The following is a 19,517-nucleotide window of genomic DNA, read 5'->3' as shown; positions in this document are numbered from 1 at the left end:
TGTACACACACACGCACGCACGCACTGCGCGCACACACACACACACACATGCTATTGTAACCCTGACAATGAACCGACAAGGTCAACACACTTAAGTCCTATCGGAGCGAGCAAAGTCTCTCTCTCTCTCTCTCTCTCTCTCTCTCTCTCTCTCTCTCTCTCTATCTCTCTCTCTCTCTCTCTCTCTCTCTCTGTCTCTCTCTCTCTCTCTCTCTCTCTCTCTCTCTGTCTCTCTCTCTCTCTCTCTCTCTCTCTCTCTCTCTCTGCAGACAGAGCTATATTTCTGTCCATGTTCACTAAATCTCTTTGCCTTGTTTAAAGGACAACTTTATTTTTTTACAACAAGGGTTCATATTTTAGATTGTAATTAACACTTTGAGTGCCAGCCCCCCCTGCCCCCCGTCCCTTACCAGTGCCACCATTAGGTCCCATTCATTTCTGCCCCAATTCCAGGGAATAAATTGGAAATGATCCGATATTCACATCGGAACAAAAATGGGAGGTTTGGTAAAAGAGGATTTTTTTTTTTACCAAAAAAATTTTGGAGTGATTTCGGTGAGCGGTTTTGGAGATAGGTGCTCGAGAGTGCGCACTGCGCAAACCAGTCAATAACCTCAGAAATCTAGATTCTGAGATATTTGAGTTCAAAGAAAAAAAACTTTAGGAAGCCATAGCAACAAATTGGTAAATGGTAACGGAACACAAGTACCCTTGACAGAAAGAATGACATGCCTACTTTCATTATGTGCAAAAAAAGTTAAAAAAATATTGTACCATCGTCTAGTTTCAAGGGGGCAAAGTGAAAAAGTATGAAATGACTCAGAAGGTAGAAATTGCCTTACATTTTGATAGAACTATGCACTGTGAATTCACTGTGTTTTTACCTGGTCTAGAAGGTCAGGAAGACAAAAAGTCAGAAAAGCGATGTCAACCTTTTATTTTATGGCAACATCGAACCCTAACCCTGGTGAGTACCTCACACATCCAGCATGAACATATTTATGTTCAACAATATTTACAAATATTTCCAAAAAAAAAGAAATCACAAATATGACTTCACAAAAATAAAATATAACTGGATAAAAGTAAAATAAAATAAATGTGCAGCAAGTAAAGAATAAATAAAATAATATAAAAGTCAGTACTGTACTGTACTGTATTCTCAAAAAAAGGCATTCAACAAGCCAACATTCAGGAGTCAAAGGCACCACAAATAAAGGTCAAAGATGGTACTGTTCACCGTGTGTGTGTGTGTGTGTGTGTGTGTGTGTGTGTGTGTGTGTGTGTGTGTGTGTGTGTGTGTGTGTGTGTGTGTGTGTGTGTGTGTGTGTGTGTGTGTGTGTGTGTGTGTGTGTGTGTGTGTGTGTGTGTGTGTGTGTGTGTGTGTGTGTGTGTGTGTACCTCAGGTGCCTCAAAATGGCCTGGTACCTGTTCCTTGCCATTGTTCTGGGAAAGTACGGCATGGCAATGTTTTTTTGACCACTGCATGGCAATCTCCGGCTTGTGAACGATAGCTGTGAGGAAGAGAAGTCCCAGAAAGTTCTTCAGCTCCCCTAGAGTGACATTGGTCCAGGCAGCGAACCTACAGTGTGTATGACCTATGCCTGACTCCTCCGCTCTCGCTATCTCCGCCATCATACTGTCCTCTGCGTTGTCATTGGTCTGGTTGCAGATCGGGCTCCCATCCTTCCTCCATCCAGTCAGACTCCACGGGCCCTGTATATGATAGAAATAAATACAAAATACTAAATGAACGTGCTTCTGTATAATTTGTATGTTCTTTAGCAAAGGCTGTCGCACAAAAGTAGTGAAAACAGCAGATCTACAAGCGAGGCGTTGTGTGCTTGTAGATCGGCTGTTTTCACTAGTCTAAATAATTTCAAATGTATATATGTATATATACGTGGCCACTGAATTCTATAGGCTCTGCTTTGATACAAATTTGATACAGATTTGAGATCGATTTGATAGATTATTATGTCACACACACACACACACACACACACACACACACACACACACACACACACACACACACACACACACTGATTGTATTACTAAACTATCTATCTAGGTATACACACACAATAAAAAACTAAACTATAAAGAAATGTATTCTTACTGGAAGAAGTTGGAGGAACTTCATACACCTACTACAAACCATGGATTGACATCTAGACCTACTGCACATACAGTATGAAACAGAGCTGATACCTTTATGTACTATGAGGAAAATAATGCTGCTATTTGTACCCTGTATATATATAAAACTAGACCAGGTCAACCTGGTTGTGCCAGACCCCGGTTCTGCCAACCCTCTGGGCCTATAAATTTAATGGTACATTTATAGGCTGTCTGTCCCTTTATAGGCTGTCTGTCCCTCCCTCATGTCATCATCATTTGTGACATTGTGATGACATGAAGGCTTTGTCTGTCGGTCTATCCCTCCCTCATGTCATCATCATGTCATCATCATGACCATCTATGGAGAAAAACCGGACAGACCGACATTTGCTTATGTAGGCCTACCCATTTCATGGGTCTGGCAATGACAATGCGACATAGCATTTTCAACTGTTTTTTGCCAGACCCATGAAATGGGTAGGCCTACATAAGCAAATGTCGGTCTGTCTGTCCTGGTTTTCTATATAAAGGGTATATATGATGATGACATGATGATGACATGCCTACAAAAGGCATGATGTCATAAATGATGATGACAGACAGGGGGTCTGGCACAACCAGGTTGACCTGGTCTAGTTTTATTGTATGTGTGATACTTGCTTTGGCAATGTAAACGTATGTTTTCTCATGCCAATAACGCTCCTTTGAATTGAATTGTATATTACCAAATGCACCCTACGTGGAAAAAAAACAATAGCAGGTCAGGCTTATTGACATCGGTTATTGATTGATTGAAGAATGTATTACAAGCTTGCATTAGAGTAGACCTACAGATTCATGGCTCATTTCCACAGGAACACACTTTATGCATATCATACAGTGGTGTGTTCTAGACTTTTTTTGAGGGCATACGATCAGCTACTATTCGTTTGGCCAGGGCAGACGCTATAGTACATAATCCCTATCAAATACGCTACTTTGAAAGGTTCACGAGGGCAGACGCCGTTCATATTTTATTGTTCCTCCATCACGGAGGTATAGAGGCCGGCGCCTGGCGGCGCCGTGCCTGCGAGGGTGTTCCAAGTCGGGCGAGGTGTGGAGGGTAGTCCCCGGTGAGTCCCCAGAACACAGCACTGATCTCATATAACATTGAAAGACAGACAGACGTATAGAACATATTGAAACGTAAAAAGCATAGCTTTATAATGCTTACCCGGTTCGCTGATCGCAGCACACCGAGCGACCGGGTCGTCCTCCTTGGCTAAGTCCACGCACGGCCTCATTTGGGTGTATTAGCGCCCGCTGCAACTCCGCTCTCCGGGGCCATACCTATCGGTGCAGCCGGTGGGCGCCGTAAGATGATACACTGCTCCAAACAGCCTGCCTCCGGTCCGGATCACCGCCGTAGCTCCTCCGTCCACTGTGGATGGCTGGCGACGTTCCTTGGCTCCCCCGACACAGCAGCAAAAACACAGAATTCTCTTCAAATCGCCGGCATCAGCGTTCAACGGCATCACCGTTCATCCTCACGCGTCGCCTCAGTCAAGTCCCAAACGCAGCCGCGCAGCAACAAACGAAAGTCCAACTGGTGCTTCGGGTTTTGATTATGGTCGGTGGCGGCGCTGGGCAGCAGCAGGCTGCGGGCTTGGTGGTGTCCACGGCCACGGGGCATGGTTCGGCTGCCTGCTTGGTCTCCATGTGCGGCCATGACTTGCTCTCTGATCAGCGGAGGTAAAACCTCTACCTTCCGATCTCTCTCTCTATCTCTATCTCTCTAAATAATACTACATCTAATGATTTTATAACTAATTCTAGCTCATTCTCTCAATATATCTCTCTCTCCCTCTGATTGCTGTGTCCGGACGGTAAAAGTCACTGAACTCGTCTTTGAGACCCTTGTTTCTGGGGGGAACCGGCCAATCAGCATGCTTGAATTTGGTCACATAAGCGTGTGATGTCATGCAGGGGCGTCAATTGGGTATGGCAGGGGTATGCAGCTGCCATACCTTGACAGGGGGAAATAATAAAAATGTACTTTTCATCGTGCCTGTTGCTAAGGTATGGCAACATGACTGGTGTCTTCACCAGACACCAGTCATGTTGCCATACCTTAGCTTGTTCTGAACTGACGCCACTGAATTGTCATGCATGACGACCGTCCCATCGTCCAAAAGGGCTGTATCTTGGTTACCGCATAGATCCAACACTGTACTACTGTAATATGAAAAAAAAGCATCTGGCGTCATATGACGCCAATATTATTTTCTGGCATCATTGCCAAGGTCGTGTCGGACGTCATATGACGCCCTGGCACTGAAAGTGTTAAAGAATATAAAAGATGAGTGTTAAAATGATTTCATTTACTTCTTTCTATTGTTTTAGAGATTCTTATTTCAGTGGTTGGGGGCATGCGTACAAGTGGCTAAATATGTCATTTTACACAGAATAAGCCCATTCCCAAGATACAACGCAACCTTTCATGGTTGGATGTGACTTATGGGGGCTAGAAGTGTTACTGTAAATAGCAATAAAGAAGCTGCTGGCTTATTGTGTCTAAAAAGACATATTCTACCACTTTTTGTGGTTACATGTTCAGATACTGGATTCTGATTGGCTTAAAAAAGTGGTAAATCAGTCAACAACCTTGAGTTGGCTCATGGACCCCGCCCACTGTTGTGTTTCTGAAACAATTAACGATTGTAACTGAATAACCTTGCAAATTACAACTGTGTTTTCTTTCATTTATATGGTAGAAGTGGTAGAAAAGCAATTTACCATTCGAGGGCCGTGGGTTGTTGGCTGATTTACCACTGTTTCAGGGTTGTGGCACGAGGCGAAGCCAACAACACACTCCCTCTCGTGGTAAATTGCTTACTTTAGCCAATCGTACGCATGCCCCCTTGCGTATGCATGCCCCACATTTTAGCACGGTAAACATGATAAAACGATAGAACGAAGCAAATGAAAACATTTTAACACTCACTTTTTCTTTTCTCTGATTACAATCTAAAATATGAACCCTTGTTGTAAAAAAACAAAGTTGTCCTTTAAATATTTTGAAAGCAATTTTAAAATACTTAAAATAGCCGATCTACATCGACATGCTGAGAGCTTGTAGATCAGCTGTTTGAAATAGTTCAAATGTTTTTCAAAATAGTACAAATGGTAAAATAGTTTAGGGACAAGGGTTACGTCTTTTACGTATCCTACACTCGCTTTGTCTGCAACCGGCTTGGTTCTATAACACTGTGTGTGTGTGTGTGTGTGTGTGCGTGTGTATGTGTGTGTGTGTGTGTGTGTGTGTGTGTGTGTGTGTGTGTGTGTGTGTGTGTTTGTGTGTGTGTGTGTGTGTGTTTGTGTGTGTGTGTGTGTGTGTGTGTGTGTTAGCATGCAGAGAAAGTCAACACACTCCATGCCGTGTCGCGCCACGGTGAAGTTTAATCACCCGGAAAATGGAAAGGTTCTCTCTGTCTGTCTGTCTCCTTTATGACAGGGCCTACATGCTGTAACACACACACACACACGCACGCACGCGCACACACACACACACACACACACACACACACACACACACACACACACACACACACACACACACACACACACACACACACACACACAGTCATACACACACTCTCTCTCAGTGGTCCAGGAGTGTTTAAACAGACGGGGGGCTTCAATATGTCTCCTCTCATCTCCCCACACACATCTACTGTACTGTAAACGTATCCATTAGGGGTGTAACCATACAGTGAACTGAATCAAAACATCAATTTTAATTTGTAATGATCTACTATATCGATATGCAAATGCACATATCGTACCGTTTTGGCTTTGTATTGTATCGGTATCGTTTTACAATGCAGATAATCGGTATTGAATCCTTTTGCAGTGCAAATAAGCGATTATAAACTAAGTATCTGTGTCTTGTATTTAGCAATTTTAAGAAGGAAAATGAAAAAGAGGGGTTTAATTACTTTTCCATTCCATATAGCTGCTCTATCGATAAATGTGTGTAATCTCTGTTTTCATGTCAAGGTGGGTTTTTCCATATGTGTTGAAATATAATGTCCATGTATTTGCTAGATAATCACAGTGTTTACATATTTATATCCATAATAATACATTTTTACCTTAACTCACTTAGCGCCGAGCGAGCCAGATTTCAATATGAATCTGCGCTTATAACGCCAGGAAATAGCTATATTGAATCCCCAAAATCACATTACATAAACAGGTACACGTGCCTGCAGATGCCACAAGATGACCACTAGAGTGAGCCATAGCTCATAGACTTTCCATGGTCCCATGTTAAGTCAGAATAAAAAACAAGGTTCATGACATAACAGGATGGTACAATGACATGGCTCTCCATTGACATTCAATGGACAGGCCGCGGGCCGCCATTTGAGCTCAATACTGCTCAATTCGTGCTTGATCGTCTCAAACCACCATTGGTATGGGCATCGGAACGTATATAGATGCCACACAGAAAGTTTCCGAATCAAAATCCGACCTAGTGAAGCTACGTGAGGGTCGGATGGTTTGCATTGAGCCTAGCGGCTAACAGAGGCCTACGTAAACAGGAAGCTATGGCTTAAAGGTGACGTCATAATCGTATCCTTTTTTTTCACGGTTTTCATCTGTATGCTAGTCGAAGGTAAGCTAACCGTTCCGCTCCGTCTATCAACCCAAATTAAAAGCTTAAACAATGCTTTTATATAAAAGTCGCTCAGAGTCGCTCGGCACTAAACGCCATCATTAGTTAGTCGCCCCGAAAGTCGCTCGGCGCTAAGTGAGTTAAAAGAACCTGCTCTATTCACACGTTTCACACAGATTTAATGTCTTTCCTAATTAGTCACTATATCGATTATACATCATCATGAATGAACCAATATCGTCCATGTATCGTATCGTTAACCATGTATCGTGATGCGTATCGTATTTATCGCTGTTAAAATGTATCGTTACACCCTGTGGCAATTCCCCTTGCCACTGATTACATTTAAGACCCTTTAGCATGTTTCCTGTGGTTCCTCACAAGTTTTAACAGACATTATTTGAGTTGACATGGTTGAATGCCACTGTATTTGTTTCAAAGAATGATTTGTTTGTATTGATAATGTGTTGCATTGATTGCATGACTCCAGTGTAGGGAGTAGGCTCAAGCACACCTGTGCTCAATCACAACATGAATGCAGACCTGTGGATTTGTGTAAAGTGGGAAATTGGGTTCATTATAATTATAGTCTGGGTTTGAGTTATTGAGTTATAATGTAAGTAGTTGTTTGACTATACTGTATGTGACACTTTAAACGTGTCTGCATTATATTGTCCTTGGACATGTGAAGAGACTGGTTTATTATAATTGTGGAATCAATTCAGAGTTGGTACGGTCCAGTGGGAGGGGCTTAGCCTTTATAAGAAGGGAGACCTGCTACTGCGAGGACAGTTAATGAAGGACTGGGGATGAGTTGAGACCAAACACCAACCAGCTGTACATACTTACGTTTATGCCTTTTTGATCATTTTGCCTGGACACTAAAGGTGAATACAACAACTTGCTTTTGCAGTAACAGACTCTGATGTCCTATACTTTTGAATATTCTTCTACAGAGTTTTTTGAGTGTCAGATAATTTGGGGTATTGATACACGTCAAACACGTGCCTTGTGGCCAAACACTACCCTCACTCTGGTACAGAGTGTGACACACCCCTATTATCCATCCATCCGTGTGTCCGTCCGTCCATCCGTCCGTCCGTCCATCCATCCGTCCATCCATCCATCCACCCATCCATCCACCCATCCACCCATCCATCCATCCATCCACCCATCCATCCATCCATCCATCCATCCATCCATCCATCCATCCATCCATCCATCCACATCCATCCATCCATCCATCCATCCATCCATCCACATCCATCCATCCATCCATCCATCCATCCATCCATCCACCCATCCACCCATCCATCCATCCACCCATCCACCCATCCATCCATCCATCCATCCATCCATCCATCCATCCACATCCATCCATCCATCCATCCACATCCATCCATCCATCCATCCATCCATCCATCCATCCACCCATCCACCCATCCATCCATCCATCCATCCATCCATCCACATCCATCCATCCATCCATCCATCCATCCACCCATCCACCCATCCATCCATCCATCCATCCATCCATCCATCCATCCATCTATCCATCCACATCCATCCATCCATCCATCCAGGGTGTTATTTGAGTCATCAGAGGATGGATATTGATCACATTTAACCTTACATTCACTTATTGTATCCATCTTGTCTCTGACTCTGAATAGTTGTTGTCTTTCTCTGATCATCCGTCTCAGAGCACTGAACACAACATCAGAAACCTCTGATCTTCATAATCTAACCTTTCCACCTTTATGTGTTTTTTCATAATCTAACGTCCCCTGATTGATCATAACCACAGCGTCACACAACAAGCATCAGATCTAGCAGACCTACGAGCTTGTAGATCTGCTACCTTTGATGCTTCTGAATTGGAATGGTGAAAAGAGACAGTTTCCACACATAATGGTTTGAACCCCACAGAGACCATTTGCTGTAGTGTATTAAAGTGTATCTCACCACCCAGGGAGATGTGTAATATCATAATACACATGAAGTTGAAGTGTAATAATGTAATATACATGTTGATGTGTACTGCTTTTGTTATGTGTTTTACCTTCACAGTCCATTGGCCACACAGAGCCTGGTGCTGTGAAGACTTTGTTCTACATATTATATTTCATTGTTGTCAGGTGGAAACATTGTATGTCCAAAACCGTTTGTTTTGTATTTATCACTTTTAAAATGATTTAAACTAGTGAAAACAGCCGATCTACAAGCACACAACGCCTCCGTTGTGTGCTTGTAGATCGGCTGTTTTCACTACTTTTGTGCGACGGCCTTGTATGATGAAGCAGGGCTTTGCTTTGCGAAAAAATGTACAAATTCGAAACTTGGAGATACGAGGTTTCTGCCCGACAGTGACGATATATGTCATGTACTGTACACTGGACTGTATCATACATCTCTATATTATTGTTTCCCAAACAGTGGCTTGGGACCCATTTCTGGGTCACAGATACATTTTTATGTAAAATTCCCATTTATTTTCCTATATTTAAAAAAAAAGTATATATATATATATATATATATATATATATATATATGCCAGCAGTTATTTTTTTTTACTAAAAAAGGGTTTTGTACATTTTAAAACAAACAAGCAAATCTAATACATTACTTAAATAACATTTTTTAATAATTAAGAAGTAGTGAATTTAGCCACGTTGCAACGATCGCGTTCCAGATGTCTTTCAGAATTTTCTTGGCTGTCGATGTTTTCATCGTCCCGAAAATCTCTCTAAAAGTGATTGAAAGGATAGTGTAGGATGTGTGCTGTATCAACTCTATGAGGAGGAAGCTTTTGTTTTCCCCCGGTGGCTGAACTGGGTGTGACGCTTGGGGGGCGTTCCTGGCTATGTCTGAGTATGTTTAAGAACTCTAGGGTCCTTTATTGTGAAGGACTGGTAATGACTCCATGGTCCTTTATTCTGAAGGCATAATCAGGACTCTCCTGTACTTTATTTTGAATGCATGGTAATGATCAGGACTCTCTTGTCTTTTATTGTGAAGGCATGGTAATGATGGTTGTGTAACAGAGTTAAAGCTGGAAGAAACTAATCCAATCAGACACTGGAAACTCTGCTCTCTGCTGTGTGTGTGTGTGTGTGTGTGTGTGTGTGTGTGTGTGTGTGTGTGTGTGTGTGTGTGTGTGTGTGTGTGTGTGTGTGTGTGTGTGTGTGTGTGTGTGTGTGTGTGTGTGTGTGTGTGTGTGTGTGTGTGTGTGTGTGTGTGTGTGTGTGTGCGTGCGTTTAGTGGTGGGGGGGTTTGTGGCCTATTAATGTACCAAATCTATATTTTTAACCACTGGTTCATAAAGTTTAAAACCTTCTGTAAGAGCCAAATCATTAAAATATGTTCCATGAATTGGTGTGACCATGGGGTATAAAAGGGAGGTTTTGACCCGGAAGGGCAAAGGTTTTTGACCGCAAGTTACCTACTGCTGTTCTAGTCGCTGCAGCGCGGGCGCGAGTTATTTGCTGTAAATGTTTGAGTACGATATATTCACCTGATCTGTCTATTGGAGCCCAGTACGTTTTTGCTTTGTCACGGTGAAGTAAAAAATACACTTATGCATGAAGAACTGGCCTGCATCTTATCATTGAACATCGACACAGTGAAATTGAACAAACAGTATGATATCAAATAGACCAGGGGTTCCCAAACTTTTTTGTCTCAGGGCAGCCTATAAATATTTTTTTTAATCCGAGGCACCCCTACATTATAATTTTCACTCCCAGCACCTTATATTTATAGCATATCGTCGTTGTCGGGTGGAAACCTTGTATGTCCAAAACCGTTCGTTTTGTATTTATCATCTATAAAATGTACTAAACTAGTTAAAACAGCAGATCTACAGTGTGCTTGTAGATCGGCTGTTTTCACTAGTTTTGTGCAACAGAGGTTTCTGCCTGACAGTGACAATATTTTAGTGTTGCGAGGAAAACGTTGAGATAACAGCCATTTTGGTTAGAACTGACTGAAAATAACTTTGTACTTCAAGTTTAAAATGATACTAAATATTTCTTCAAGTGTCCAAATAAATTCCAAATATTATCAAATGATCTCGCGGCGCCCCTGGACTGCTGTCGCGGCACCCCAGGGTGCACCGTCACCCACTTTGAAAACCCCTGAAATAGACCATCGGCGTGTCGGCCAGTCCAACCACGGGTCAACTCCTCGGTAGCGCGGTATGAGACCGCGCTCCTTTAATACCTTCTCATCCTTATGTTGTTGTCTTGTTGTCTTCTTGTCTTCTTGTCTCGTTGCAGCCATTGAGACATTCTTATGTTGTTGTGTTGTTGTCTTCTTGTCTCGTTGCAGCCATTGAGACATTCTTATGTTGTTGTGTTGTTGTCTTCTTGTCTCGTTGCAGCCATTGAGACATTCTTGTCTTGTTGTGTCGTTGCAGCCATTGAGACATTCTTATGTTGTTGTGTTGTTGTCTTCTTGTCTCGTTGCAGCCATTGAAACATTCTTATGTTGTTGTCTTCTTGTCTCGTTGCAGCCATTGAAACATTCTTGTGTTGTTGTGTTGTTGTGTTCTTGTCTCGTTGCAGCCATTGAGACATTCTTATGTTGTTGTGTTGTTGTCTTCTTGTCTCGTTGCAGCCATTGAGACATTCTTGTCTTGTTGTGTCGTTGCAGCCATTGAGACATTCTTATGTTGTTGTGTTGTTGTCTTCTTGTCTCGTTGCAGCCATTGAAACATTCTTATGTTGTTGTGTTGTTGTCTTCTTGTCTCGTTGCAGCCATTGAGACATTCTTATGTTGTTGTGTTGTTGTCTTCTTGTCTCGTTGCAGCCATTGAGACATTCTTATGTTGTTGTGTTGTTGCAGCCATTGAGACATTCTTGTCTTGTTGTGTCGTTGCAGCCATTGAGACATTCTTATGTTGTTGTGTTGTTGTCTTCTTGTCTCGTTGCAGCCATTGAAACATTCTTATGTTGTTGTGTTGTTGTCTTCTTGTCTCGTTGCAGCCATTGAGACATTCTTATGTTGTTGTGTTGTTGCAGCCATTGAGACATTCTTGTCTTGTTGTGTCGTTGCAGCCATTGAGACATTCTTATGTTGTTGTGTTGTTGTCTTCTTGTCTCGTTGCAGCCATTGAAACATTCTTATGTTGTTGTGTTGTTGTCTTCTTGTCTCGTTGCAGCCATTGAGACATTCTTATGTTGTTGTGTTGTTGCAGCCATTGAGACATTCTTGTCTTGTTGTGTCGTTGCAGCCATTGAAACATTCTTATGTTGTTGTGTTGTTGTGTTCTTGTCTCGTTGCAGCCATTGAGACATTCTTATGTTGTTGTGTTGTTGTCTTCTTGTCTCGTTGCAGCCATTGAGACATTCTTGTCTTGTTGTGTCGTTGCAGCCATTGAGACATTCTTATGTTGTTGTGTTGTTGTCTTCTTGTCTCGTTGCAGCCATTGAAACATTCTTATGTTGTTGTCTTCTTGTCTCGTTGCAGCCATTGAGACATTCTTATGTTGTTGTGTTGTTGTGTTCTTGTCTCGTTGCAGCCATTGAAACATTCTTATGTTGTTGTGTTGTTGTCTTCTTGTCTCGTTGCAGCCATTGAAACATTCTTATGTTGTTGTGTTGTTGTGTTCTTGTCTCGTTGCAGCCATTGAAACATTCTTATGTTGTTGTGTTGTTGTCTTCTTGTCTCGTTGCAGCCATTGAGACATTCTTATGTTGTTGTGTTGTTGTGTTCTTGTCTCGTTGCAGCCATTGAAACATTCTTATGTTGTTGTGTTGTTGTCTTCTTGTCTCGTTGCAGCCATTGAGACATTCTTATGTTGTTGTGTTGTTGTGTTCTTGTCTCGTTGCAGCCATTGAGACATTCTTATGTTGTTGTGTTGTTGTCTTCTTGTCTCGTTGCAGCCATTGAGACATTCTTGTCTTGTTGTGTCGTTGCAGCCATTGAGACATTCTTATGTTGTTGTGTTGTTGTCTTCTTGTCTCGTTGCAGCCATTGAAACATTCTTGTCTTGTTGTCTCGTTGCAGCCATTGAGACATTCTTATGTTGTTGTGTTGTTGTCTTCTTGTCTCGTTGCAGCCATTGAAACATTCTTATGTTGTTGTGTTGTTGTCTTCTTGTCTCGTTGCAGCCATTGAGACATTCTTATGTTGTTGTGTTGTTGTGTTCTTGTCTCGTTGCAGCCATTGAAACATTCTTATGTTGTTGTGTTGTTGTGTTCTTGTCTCGTTGCAGCCATTGAGACATTCTTATGTTGTTGTGTTGTTGTCTTCTTGTCTCGTTGCAGCCATTGAGACATTCTTGTCTTGTTGTGTCGTTGCAGCCATTGAGACATTCTTATGTTGTTGTGTTGTTGTCTTCTTGTCTCGTTGCAGCCATTGAAACATTATTATGTTGTTGTGTCGTTGCAGCCATTGAAACATTCTTGTCTTCTTGTCTCGTTGCAGCCATTGAGACATTCTTGTCTTGTTGTGTCGTTGCAGCCATTGAAACATTCTTATGTTGTTGTGTTGTTGTCTTCTTGTCTCGTTGCAGCCATTGAAACATTCTTATGTTGTTGTGTTGTTGTCTTCTTGTCTCGTTGCAGCCATTGAAACATTCTTATGTTGTTGTGTTGTTGTGTTCTTGTCTCGTTGCAGCCATTGAGACATTCTTATGTTGTTGTGTTGTTGTCTTCTTGTCTCGTTGCAGCCATTGAAACATTATTATGTTGTTGTGTTGTTGTGTTCTTGTCTCGTTGCAGCCATTGAGACATTCTTATGTTGTTGTGTTGTTGTCTTCTTGTCTCGTTGCAGCCATTGAGACATTCTTGTCTTGTTGTGTCGTTGCAGCCATTGAGACATTCTTATGTTGTTGTGTTGTTGTCTTCTTGTCTCGTTGCAGCCATTGAGACATTCTTGTCTTCTTGTCTCGTTGCAGCCATTGAGACATTCTTGTCTTGTTGTGTCGTTGCAGCCATTGAGACATTCTTATGTTGTCTTGTTGTGTCGTTGCAGCCATTGAGACCCAGAGCACCAGTTCAGAGGAGTTGGTCCCCAGCCCCCCCTCCCCCCTGCCCATTCTTATGTTGTTGTGTTGTTGTGTTATTGTCTCGTTGCAGCCATTGAGACATTCTTATGTTGTTGTGTTGTTGTCTTCTTGTCTCGTTGCAGCCATTGAGACATTCTTGTCTTGTTGTGTCGTTGCAGCCATTGAGACATTCTTATGTTGTTGTGTTGTTGTCTTCTTGTCTCGTTGCAGCCATTGAGACATTCTTGTCTTCTTGTCTCGTTGCAGCCATTGAGACATTCTTGTCTTCTTGTCTCGTTGCAGCCATTGAGACCCAGAGCACCAGTTCAGAGGAGTTGGTCCCCAGCCCCCCCTCCCCCCTGCCCATTCTTATGTTGTTGTGTTGTTGTGTTCTTGTCTCGTTGCAGCCATTGAGACATTCTTATGTTGTTGTGTTGTTGTCTTCTTGTCTCGTTGCAGCCATTGAGACATTCTTGTCTTGTTGTGTCGTTGCAGCCATTGAGACATTCTTATGTTGTCTTGTTGTGTCGTTGCAGCCATTGAGACATTCTTATGTTGTCTTGTTGTGTCGTTGCAGCCATTGAGACCCAGAGCACCAGTTCAGAGGAGTTGGTCCCCAGCCCCCCCTCCCCCCTGCCCATTCTTATGTTGTTGTGTTGTTGTGTTCTTGTCTCGTTGCAGCCATTGAGACATTCTTATGTTGTTGTGTTGTTGTCTTCTTGTCTCGTTGCAGCCATTGAGACATTCTTATGTTGTTGTGTTGTTGTCTTCTTGTCTCGTTGCAGCCATTGAAACATTCTTATGTTGTTGTGTTGTTGTCTTCTTGTCTCGTTGCAGCCATTGAGACATTCTTATGTTGTTGTGTTGTTGTCTTCTTGTCTCGTTGCAGCCATTGAGACATTCTTGTCTTGTTGTGTCGTTGCAGCCATTGAGACATTCTTATGTTGTTGTGTTGTTGTCTTCTTGTCTCGTTGCAGCCATTGAGACATTCTTGTCTTCTTGTCTCGTTGCAGCCATTGAGACATTCTTGTCTTGTTGTGTCGTTGCAGCCATTGAGACATTCTTATGTTGTCTTGTTGTGTCGTTGCAGCCATTGAGACATTCTTATGTTGTCTTGTTGTGTCGTTGCAGCCATTGAGACATTCTTATGTTGTCTTGTTGTGTCGTTGCAGCCATTGAGACCCAGAGCACCAGTTCAGAGGAGTTGGTCCCCAGCCCCCCCTCCCCCCTGCCCATTCTTATGTTGTTGTGTTGTTGTGTTCTTGTCTCGTTGCAGCCATTGAGACATTCTTATGTTGTTGTGTTGTTGTGTTCTTGTCTCGTTGCAGCCATTGAGACATTCTTATGTTGTTGTCTTCTTGTCTTGTTTCAGCCATTGAGACCCAGAGCACCAGTTCAGAGGAGCTGGTCCCCAGCCCCCCCTCCCCCATCCCCCCTCCCAGAATCTACAAGCCCTGCTTCGTCTGTCAGGACAAGAGCTCTGGATACCACTATGGAGTCAGTGCATGTGAGGGCTGCAAGGTAAGGATCTATACATCTATACATCTATCTATCTATCTATCTATCTATCTATCTATCTATCTATCCATCTATCCATCTATACATCTATACATCTATCTATCTATCTATCTATCTATCTATCTATCTATCTATCTATCTATCTATCTATACATCTATACATCTATCTATCTATCTATCTATCTATACATCTATACATCTATCTATACAACTCCACTATGGAGTCAGTGCATGTGAGGGCTGCAAGGTAAGGATCTATACATCTATCTATACCATCCATCTCTCTATCTATCTATCTACCTACCTGTCTATACAACTCCACTATGGAGTCAGTGCATGTGAGGGCTGCAAGGTAAGGATCTATACATCTATCTATACCATCCATCTCTCTATCTATCTATCTACCTACCTGTCTATACAACTCCACTATGGAGTCAGTGCATGTGAGGGCTGCAAGGTAAGGATCTATCTATCTATCTATCTATCTATCTATCTATCTATCTATCTATCTATCTATCTATCTATCTATCTATCTATCTATCTATCTATCTATCTATCTATACAACTCCACTATGGAGTCAGTGCATGTGAGGGCTGCAAGGTAAGGATCTATACATCCATCTATCTATCTATCTATCTATCTATCTATCTATCTATCTATCTATCTATCTATCTATCTATCTATCTATCTATCTATCTATCTATCTATCTATCTATCTATCTATCTATCTATCTATACAACTCCACTATGGAGTCAGTGCATGTGAGGGCTGCAAGGTAAGGATCTATCTATCTATCTATCTATCTATCTATCTATCTATCTATCTATCTATCTATCTATCTATCTATCTATCTATCTATCTATCTATCTATCTATCTATCTATCTATCTATCTATCTATCTATCTATACAACTCCACTATGGAGTCAGTGCATGTGAGGGCTGCAAGGTAAGGATCTATACATCTATCTATCTATCTATCTATCTATCTATCTATCTATCTATCTATCTATCTATCTATCTATCTATCTATCTATCTATCTATCTATCTATCTATCTATCTATCTATCTATCTATCTATCTATCTATCTATCTATCTCCACTATGGAGTCAATGCATGTGAGGGCTGCAAGGTAAGACTTACCCAGTGTTTGTTTGTCGCAAGTTACTATGAAAAGCTCCACCGGCTGGCTGTCTGTCTGTCTGTCTGTCTGTCTGTCTGTCCGTCACGTCACACTTTTGGCCCTACTCTGATATCCGCCACCGTTGCCCCTATCCATGCCAAACTTTTCACCCACACTCCTTGGCTGGCAAACCACAACTTAATTTCTCACATGGCCCTCTTCTAGCGCCACCATGAGGCCGATTCTTGCAAAACATATTTTTGGACACTGCTCCTACAGATTTTGCCCAAATATCATGCAAAGTGGTACACAGTATCTCTATAGTCATGTCATCAACATGCATCTGTCCCATCTAGCGCCACCATGAGGCTGATTCTTGCAAAACACATTTTTGGACACTGTTCCTACACATTTTGGCCTAAAATCACACAAAGCGGTACACAGTATCTCTACAGTCATGTCATCAACATGGATTGGTCCCATTTTCCATATTCCCTCCTGATTGGCTACCATTGCCTTCTAAGGTTTGTGTGTGTGTTTCTAAAGGGAGTCTTACTAATTATGAACTATGAAATGAACTAGTTCATTTTAGAAGTTGAGAACTTGAATTTGAACTAGTTTAGTTCATGTAGAAAGTGAACTTCCCCAACACTGCTCTTACCCCTCCTAACAGGTCCCTCTCATAGCTGGGAGGGGATTTGGCCAACATCATCCAAATCATGGTGCACTTGGTCCACAGGAGATTAAAATGCATATGAATTGGGAGGGAATATTATGCCATCTTGAAAATTATGCTTTCAAGGAGTTCGTTTTTCAAATCTTTTTTGTATGTTATTTTTGCTACATGCCACTTCCCTATACTCTCTCTCTACCTCATTGGTTCCCAAACTTTTCAGGCCGCAACCCACAAAATAATCATCTTTTAACCCTTACAGTGCCTATCCCGAACATGTTCGGGATATTCGGGATCAAAAACAATTTTTTATTTGCTATTTTACTTACCCCGAGCTGCTTGGAGCAACGTGGGTGGTCCCGGCTCGCCCAGCGCTCACCAACGAGAGACACTAGATGCTCCGACGATTTATTCCATTGAAAATGGTTTAAAATAAAGTTTAGAGCCCCCCAAAAAAAACCTCGTACCGGGACGTATTCCAGCGTGCCTATCCCGAACATGTTCGGGATATTTAATAAAATGAATTATTTAATCGGAGGCCTCAACGAAGCCCCGGTCTAGACGTCCTTCAATGCTGGGACTTCTACTCGGCCATCCACGGGCCGTATTCGCGCTAACGGCCGCATCGCGCCGCCCACTCCAATAATAAATCACATCTTTAGACAGGATTTTCTCCGGATTGTGTTCCCAGAAAGAAAGTTTTTTGCGGCTGAAATAGCTTTAGATCGGGCTTCTAAATGGGTTAGCATTTTGGCTACGTGTCAGCTAGCTTCCTCCTCTCGTCACCCATAGCATTGACTGGAGTGAAAACACAAGCCAGTTGGGAGAGGGTCGACGAAAGCTATAAAGAAGGTCTATGGAGAAATTTCTGGCACTCTAGCGCCCCTTGTGGCCGGATGGCACTGAATGAGTTAACAGGGGACCCCCCCCCCCCCCCCCCTCCCACCCTGACGAGCACTTGGAATTGTAGGAGTTGGCATTACATTTAGTTTGACTCCATCTTTTCCATTGTGAAAATAGCAGATCTACATGCTCACGTGAGATGTTGTGAGCATGTAGATTTGCTATTTTCACACTTTCTGCCTCTAATATTTGATAATTTGACCATCTTTTTTACCAGAGCTCAAACTAAAAGGTCTAAAAGGTACTAAAAAGGTCTTTGGAAATGTGCAGATACCCTGTATACAACTATATTGTACGTTGGTCTGTTTACTGTTGAGTGAGAAAACAATGTTAACATTTAGCTAAACATTTGGGGACCCTCCAAAAAACAATTTGGGGACCCCCCTGGGGGACCCGACCCACAGTTTGAGAACCACTGCTGTACAGTACCTCGACCCCCTCCCACACTCCGTCTCAACTCGGACTGGGATTTCACCCTGATGGAAAGAGGTGGACGTAGAGACACAGAGGATGATCAGTGTCATGTGTTATTGAGAGTGCTAAGTGTGTGATGGTCTTATTGTTCAAGGGCGGAGCTATAGGGGAAGCAGCCGATGCAGTCGCATTAGGGCCCGGGGGGGAGGAGGCCCGCCACCGCTCCGGGAAAAAAAAAGAAAAAAAAAGGTTTATTTTGAAATTCTTACCGGATTGAGAAGACACTCTATTGCCCCTCTTGACGAGTGCTACTGATTACCCAATGTGATCAGTTGCTTGAGGACAGCTGTGTCCTGTTTACTTTTAGCGGTAGGCATGAAGAATCTTCTCTCTTCAGCTGTGAGTGAGACCTGCTGTCTTTTTAGGGCTGTTATCGGTTGTTTTTTACAGCATGGCTCTGAAACTAATATCTGATTTCTTTGGTGGGCCCGCCACCCAATTAAAAGAGAAAAAAAGTTGTAGGCTACAGAAGCAAGTAGGATATTGTTGATCAGTCCGTGACTCGATCAGAGGACGATTAGGAACAGAATTTCCACTCAAAGGTAATTAATAGCATTTATACCAGGGGTCTTCAACAGGGGGTCCTCAGACAGAGTTACTACAGGGGGTCCTCCAAATCTTCCAATCCTTTTTATATTAACCGTCCACTTGAACCCTAGTGTCCATATTCTGAGAACTGTAACCGAAATTAGCCGATCTACGGCTATTTTCGGCAAAGAGGTTTGTTTTACAGAGTAAAAGGTCAAGTTTATTAGGTAATGACGGCTCACGTGGTTAAATACCTGAAATACAAATTGACATGAATCCAAAATTCACTGATGATTGTGCTGTCAAACGATGAAACTATGTGGAATCTATGAAATGGTTGTGGGGGTCCCTGCTTCATCTCTCCCTTAACTAAGGGGTCCTCGGTCTGAAAACGTTGAAGACCCCTGATTTATACTGTACCTATTGTGTTCTGATGGCCGCTGTTGCCTACTGTATGTTATTGTGTTGGCAGCCGCTGTGCTGCGCTGTTTCTGACCCATGTTGAAGGATCAGTCGGTGGTG

The 19,517-nt window shown here is 42.4% G+C and overlaps 1 protein-coding gene across 1 annotated transcript in view; it reads left to right on the top strand.

The window, feature by feature from the left end:
• LOC308293232 (retinoic acid receptor beta-like) overlaps positions 1 to 19,517 on the top strand; it is a gene marked incomplete at both ends in the record, with an annotated part of 170,317 nt that overhangs the window by 59,828 nt on the left and 90,972 nt on the right. Inside the window, one exon of the mRNA XM_080735668.1 lies at positions 15,148 to 15,296. Within this exon, the coding sequence (XP_080591794.1) occupies positions 15,148 to 15,296 (149 nt within the window). The remainder of the gene's footprint in view (positions 1 to 15,147; positions 15,297 to 19,517) is intronic.

This window comes from Nannobrachium achirus (assembly GCF_963921795.1).
Source record: "Nannobrachium achirus genome assembly, chromosome: 10".
Taxonomy (NCBI): Eukaryota; Metazoa; Chordata; class Actinopteri; order Myctophiformes; family Myctophidae; genus Nannobrachium; species Nannobrachium achirus.
The sequence above is the reverse complement of the archived record's forward strand: the minus strand, read 5'-3'. Positions and strand labels throughout refer to the sequence as shown.